The sequence below is a fragment of the Dipodomys spectabilis genome, unplaced genomic scaffold (assembly GCF_019054845.1).
Source record: "Dipodomys spectabilis isolate Male_0828 unplaced genomic scaffold, ASM1905484v1 ptg000370l, whole genome shotgun sequence".
In the NCBI taxonomy this organism is placed as follows: domain Eukaryota; kingdom Metazoa; phylum Chordata; class Mammalia; order Rodentia; family Heteromyidae; genus Dipodomys; species Dipodomys spectabilis.
The window spans coordinates 534,121-540,988 of record NW_024871047.1 but is presented as its reverse complement, the minus strand read 5'-3'; the positions used below and the strand labels follow the sequence as shown (position 1 = coordinate 540,988).

The 6,868-nt window shown below is 46.8% G+C and overlaps 1 protein-coding gene across 1 annotated transcript; it reads right to left on the bottom strand.

Annotated features, from left to right (window-relative positions):
* Positions 1 to 5,364: 5,364 nt before the first annotated feature.
* LOC122096395 (polyadenylate-binding protein 1-like 2) lies at positions 5,365 to 6,143 on the bottom strand. The gene has a single exon (XM_042666929.1). The coding sequence runs from the start codon at positions 6,109 to 6,111 to the stop codon at positions 5,509 to 5,511; it is 603 nt and encodes a 200-aa protein (XP_042522863.1). The 5' UTR covers positions 6,112 to 6,143; the 3' UTR covers positions 5,365 to 5,508.
* Between the last annotated feature and the right edge of the window lie 725 nt (positions 6,144 to 6,868).

The window sequence follows — 6,868 nt, the reverse complement described above, 5'->3', positions numbered from 1 at the left end:
TAATACTAATAGCAGGACTAAGGATAGGGTTCCTTTCCTCATCATCAGTAGTTAATGGTACTTTATAAGAAATATTTATTTATTTACTAAATATGATCTATTTACTAAACAGTGTATCTATTTTACTAAATATTATATATTTACTAAAAGTTCATAAAAGAAATTAGTATCTATTATATAACTACATTTGTAAGAACGTTCAAGAAATAATACCAAATTAAAGTAATGATTTGTGCATCCAAATATTCTTAGTAGCTTTGGTCTACATGAGGAAAAATAGAACAAACATTAAAATTCATCAAAACTTGAGGCTACATGAAGGTTAATGCTATCAAATTACATCTTTGGCAGAGATCAAAAAATGATCAATGATCACATATGGATAAAGTTATCATTTGTGCCAGCATGGGGCTTGAACTCAGGACCTCACACTCTTGTTGGGATTTTTTTTTCTCCCAAATCTGGTACTTTACCACTTGAGCACTGGCATTTTGCTGATTAGTCGGAAATAGAGTCTCCTACACTTTTCTGCTTTTGCTCTCTTTGCACTGCAGTTCTCAAATCTCATCCTCCTAAGTAACTAAAACATTGGTGTGAGCCACCAATGCCCAGTGAAAGAGATTTTTATTTTGATCATCTGGCCAATCAACACTATTTGGTTTCTTTTTAAGAGGAAATACATTATTTGAATTATAATAAAACCTCTTTTAAATTAAAAACTGGCCAGGCGCTTGTGGCTCACTCCTGTAATTCTAGCTACTCAGAAGGGTGAGCTCTGAGGATCACAGTTCAAAGTCAGCTGGGCAAGAAAGCCCTTGAAACTTATCTTCAATTAACCACCAGAAAACCAGAAGTGACACTAGGGCTCAAAGTGGTAGAGCACTAGCCTTGAGCAAAATAGCTCAGGGACAGTGCCCAGGCCCTGAGTTCAAGCCCTATAACCAACCAAAAAATAAAAACTGGCTGGCACCAGTGGCTCAGGTTTGTAATCCAAACTACTGAGGAGGCTGAGAGCCAGGTGTCAGTGACTCAAGCCTATAATCCTATCTACTCAGGAGGATGAGATCTGAGGATCTCTGTTCAAAGCCAGCCAGGACAGAAAGAAAGTCCCCATGAGACTCTTATCTCCAACTAAGCATTTAAAAGCTAGATAGTAGTAGAGCTGTGGCTTAGGTGGCAGAGCACAAGCCTTGAAGACACAGGCTCTGAGATCAAGACCAGTAATGGGGACAGACACACACACACACACACACACAGAGAGAGAGAGAGAGAGAGAGAGGGAGAGAGAGAGAGAGAGACTGAATCTGGAAGATTGAGGTATCAGGCCCAGCCCGAGTCAATAACTCCATCTCCAACAAGGATTATGTCTGCAAAGATTTGGCTCTAAGTGGCAAAACACCAACCCAGCAAGTATGAGGTCCTGATATGAAATCCCAGTATGGCCAAAAAAGAAATAAAAATAAAAATTCATACAGCAAAAAGAAACTATGATAGTATTATATTAAAGTAGTTTATATACCTAGGGAAAAAACTTGTGCAGGAAAATGGGCATCCTTCTAATATATTGTGAAAAGTCTAACTTGACAAATCCATGTTACTTGGTGACACAGTTAAAGACGTTAAAAGGCTATTTTTATTTTTCATTTTTATTTATTTTATTTATTTGTCGGTTGTGGGGCTTGAATTCCAGGCCTGAGTACTGTCACTGAACTCTTTTGTTCAAGGCTAGCACTCTACTACTTTGAGCCACAGCTCTGGCTTTCTGGTGGTTAATTGGAGATAAGAAACTCATGGGAACTTTGCTTCTGCTCTGGTTGGCTTCAAATCACAATCCTCAGATCTCAGCTTCCTGAGTAGCTAGGCTTATAGATGCCTAGCTAAGGCTTTTATTTTTTTACTCATCTTAAGTAAAACAACACTGCTTGAGGTATTTGTAGGTATGCTACAGTATTATTCAGCACACTTGGGCTTATTAGGAGAAATCTGGAAGCCACATTTAATTCTAAAATTAAGGAACATATTTTTTAATGCTTATATGCTTATACAATGGCAGTTGAGTTCTAGAATAGTGAATAGAAAAATGTAAATTTAGACAGAATACAACCCATATAAATGTAGACTACGCATGCATTTAGTACAGGATACATTCAGTATGATTTAGTACTTGTTTTAAATTTACCAAAGGCAAGTTGTGCAAATGCATAAATGGCTTAAAGTGATTGTATCCCAGCAGTCCACTTGAAAAGTGAGACAAAAGAAAAATCTACAATCATAATCAATTCCACATAACCTAAAAATACTAACCTAAGAAGATGAGCAGAAGCTGGGCACCAGGGGCTCATGCCTAACCCTAGCTATTCAAAAGGGGGAAATGAGATATGAGAATCACAGTTCAGAGCTGGCCGAGACAGATGTGTATGTACCTCCAATTAACCAGCAGAAAGCTACAAGTGGAGATGTAGCTCAAAGGGTAGCATGCCAGCCTTGGAAAAGCCCAGTGCCAGCAAAACAAAACAAAAAGAAGGGTAGAGAAATGTGGAGTTTCTTATATTGTTGGTGGACATAAATTTTTATGGAAAAAGCATGTGGCAACAGATGGCAGGGTATGAAAAGCTATTAAATATTTCTAGATATTAGCAAATACTCATATACAAGTGTTCCTTTAATATAAAATTTATTGTGGGGAAAAGCCCAGGGGCTTTAAAATACACCCAGGGGCTAGATTTTAGAAATCACAGATCTTCTATAAAATGCAACAATTTAAAACAAAATAGGAGGGTATAGAATATTCTGTGGAGATAAGAAAGACGATATGGTGAAAATCTCATCACATTTTAATTTTAGAGGTAGTATGTTTGTGTGTGCTGTACTATGGCTTGAACAAGGCCTTGTGTTCTTACTTGGCTTTTTCATTCAAGGCTGGTACTCTACTACTGGAGCCACAATTCCACTTCTGGCTCTTTGGTGGTTAATTGTAGATATAAATCTCAGAGTTTTGTCTGCCCAAACTGGCTTTAAATCTCTATCCACGGATGTCAGGAATTGAGTAGTCAGAATTACAGGCATGAGAGACTGGCCTCAGGTGAAGGTAGTAATTTTTATATACATATCCTATCCTAAATGTTTCAAAGGTGATAGGATTACAAGTGATTTGTCTCTTTTCCTTATCAGTGTTTTAAGTGTTTCTATTATGATAATGTATTGTTTGAATAAAGGTAAACAAGAGCAAAACTAGCTAATCATCCTGTTGAATTCCCAATGGAGTGCATAAGGCATAGTTGTATAAAGTTCAGAATATTCCCCACATGACCATGAACTCACAAGAATTGTGTCCTTATAAAAACAAAAGGGTATCATCATGAATGGTAATTCACTACTGAAAAAATAAAGATATTTAACCTCCTATACCCTTTATTTTACTTTGAACATTATTTTGGGGAATAATCTTAAATGTCAAGAAAGGACTTTGCACATTGATATTCTTGGCAATACTGGTTTGGACAACGAAAAAATCTAATGCACATATTCAATAAAGAGTTATTAGTTAAAACATAACAAATATCCTGATATCTGAATCTAAATACAGATATGGATGCATAATACTTTGATCCTTCCATTTAGTACATTCATACTCTGGAGCACTAAAGAGCCACAAAAAACTATTTTAGAAGAATATTTAATGACATGAAAGGAAGTTCAAGAATATCTATACATCTATGTCTATAATCTATATATTATATTTTATGCATGAAAAAGCAGATATTGAAACAGTATATACATAAAATTCACATATATATATATTTCACATGAAAAATACAGGGCACATACACATGAACGTGGGTAGTCATGTTCGTCTAGGTATGGGTAGTCTTTAGGATTGATAGCTGATGGCACTAATTTTCTTCTGTTAACTTGACTGCTTTGTAACAGTTTTCCTGCAAAGAAGCTGAATTATTTTTCCGACAACAAGGAAAAAGACAGGAAGGGGCAGCTGAGGAAAGGGGTGATTAACAGCGTTCAATTCCAGAGAAACAATCAAGGACAGCGAAATATCAACTGCAGCCCATCAAGCTCTGGCCAAGACACACACACACACACACACACACACACACACACACACAAGCACACAAGCACGCGTACAGGCATGCGCACATACGCACGCACACACATGCGCACGCACACACACACAAACACACACATACACACTGATTACAGTGGACCAGGAAGGAGACTATACAGAGGAAAGGGGCATACTCGTTTTACTAGCTGCGCTGGCTGGCACAAGTGCAAATCAGTACAATGCTTAGGAAGGGGCCTTTTGGCAACACACAGGAAGTCTTTGAAAGGTCTGCGTGTGGATCCTGCAAGTCCACAGTTAAGCAGACCATCCAGAATGCTAGCAAAGATTTGGCTTGACAAGGAAGGATTCACTCATCAGAGCACACAGTGTTGGTTTTAAACACAGGGAAAGAACTAGGCACCACCTGAATGTCCAACAGTGTGGAATGGTTACAGAAACGTTAAGGTCCATGGATGCACAGGAGCACTCTGCAGGCACTGAAGATGACGGTTGGTTGGTTGGTTGGTTGGTTGGAAAGCCTGTTGAAGAACATGGAAAGAAGTTCAGTGGGTTGATTTCTGTTTGGTTTTAGTTGCTGAAAAAGCAGGTTAAGAAACACCACATATATGAACCACTCTACTACAGCATGTTAACAGGGCAGGTGAGGAGGGGTTGGGGACAGGGGCGGGGCCAGAGGGGGGCAGAGAGGAGAGAGCTGGCCAAACGTTTAAGCACACCAAAAAAGGTCAAAAGTGGTTCTCTGGGTAGCAGGATCATGGGGAGCAACTACACTCTGGGGGTTTCCCCTCCTCTGATTGCCTTCTTCTTTCTGAGAGCTCTGCCATGAAATGGTATCTATCACCTGTGCAGTAAACAGAGCAAGAAAATGCCTTTCCGAAGCAAAGCAAACCACAGGGCAAGAAGCAGCCTTCACCTATCAAATGGCACAGATTAGTAGTATTAATCACAACTCCCTTGGTAGGGGTAGGGGTGGGAGTGGGGGTGGGGGTGGGGTAGGGAGAGGAGGGCAGGACAGAAAGAGGAGGGGAGGGAGAAGTTAGGGAGTGGGGGTAGAGGGAAACAAAAGGGGAGGGAGAGAGGGAAGGGAGGAAGCAAGGAAGGAAGGAAGGAGGGAAAGAAGGAAAGAAGGAAGGGGGTCAGGAGGGAGGGAATGAATGAATGAAAGGAGGGAGGGCAAGGAGGGAGGGGGAGAAAGCCGGGCCAGAGGGACAGGGGGAAAGGGGAGAAGGGACTGAGGGGGGGGAGGCAAAGGCTAAGGCAAAGGGAAAGAGAGGGAAGGAAGGGGAATGGGGTGGCAGAGAGAGACCTGCACTCTCCATACAATACACTGCTGGTGGGTTGGGGGAGGTGCGGGGGGGGGGCGCGGGGGGATTGTAAACCGGGTGGGAGCCAGGGCTCGGCTCTACTGGGTGGCTCCTGGGATATCTTCATCGAAAGGTGGCCTCCTCGTCGGTGTCATCCTCGAAATCCCTGACGTCAGCGCTGGTGGACTGCCTGGCCCAGGCGCCCCTCTCGGCCTCTCTCTCTCTATGCGACTTGAAGCGGCCCACGAAGATCTTGCGGTAGTTGAGGAAGATGCCATTCATGGCATCGATGGCGCGGTCGGCCGACTCCTGCTTCTGGAAGTGCACGAACCCGTAGCCCTTGGGGCCCTTCTCGTCGCAGGCCACCTTGCAGGACAGGATGTTGCCGAAGGCTGAGAAGATGTTGTAGAGCGCCTTGTTGTCGATGGTCTTGCCCAGGTTCTTGATGAAGACGTTGCCCACCCCGCTCTTGCGGAGCGAGGGGTCCCGCTGGGACCACATGATGCGCACCGGCCTGCCTTTGATGACGTCGAAGTTGAGGGTCTCCAGGGCCCGCTTGGCGTCCACCGGCTGCTGGTAGTTGACATAGGCGTAGCCCAGGGAGCGGCGGGTGATCTTGTCCCTGCAAATGCGGATGGACAGGATGGGCCCGGCCGGGCTGAACTTCTCGTACAGCATCGCCTCGGTCACCTCGGGGTGCAGGTCGCCCACGTACAGAGAGGCCATGGGAAAGTCTGGGTTCCCCTCGTTGTCCTCGTCCGGCCCCACCCCCGCATCGGCCGCCGCCACCGCCGCCGCCGCCACCACCGCCTGGACTTCGGCCTCCTCCGCCGCCATCGCCGCCGCCAACTCCTCATCCAAATCCACCCTGGCCTCCCCCAAGGGGGGCGCCACCGCACCCGCCTCCGCCGCGGCGGCCGCTAGCGGGGCGCCGGCCTCCGTCACCTCCCCCAGGCTGGCCTCGGCCGCCGCCGCCGCCGCCGCCGCCGCCGCGGCCTCGGCCTCCACCTCAGCCTCCACCTCGGCTTCCGCCTCCGCCACGGAGGCCTCCGCCACGGCCTCCGCCACGGTCGCCGCCGCAGCCTCCGCCGCTGCCGCCGCCGCCGCCGCCGCCGCCGCCGCCACCGCCGCCGCCACGGTCGCCGCTGTCGCCACGGTCGCCGCTGCCGCCGGGCCGCTGCCGCGACCTCCCTTGCAGAGACCTGAAGGGCCGGAGAGCAGGGGAGGGGAGAGTGGGAGAGCGCGAGGTCCGGTGGGCGCCGGAACCCGGGCCGGGGGCGCGCGAGGGGTCCCCGGAGCCGGCCCGACCGGACAGAGCGAGTCACCTGGGCTGGCGAGCGCTGCCTGGAGCGCGCCGCTGCGAGTTCCGCAGCCCGCCTGCAGCTGCTGCTGCTGCTGCTGCTGCTGCTGCTGCTGCTGCTGCTGCTGCGCTGTGGCTGTGGCTGTGGCTGTGGCTGTGGCCGTCGCCGCCGCCGCCGCTGCT

Coding starts and splice junctions, on each gene's coding strand:
- LOC122096395 (XM_042666929.1), bottom strand. CDS start 6,111: ATGGCCTCTCTGTACGTGGGCGACCTGCACCCCGAGGTGACCGAGGCG.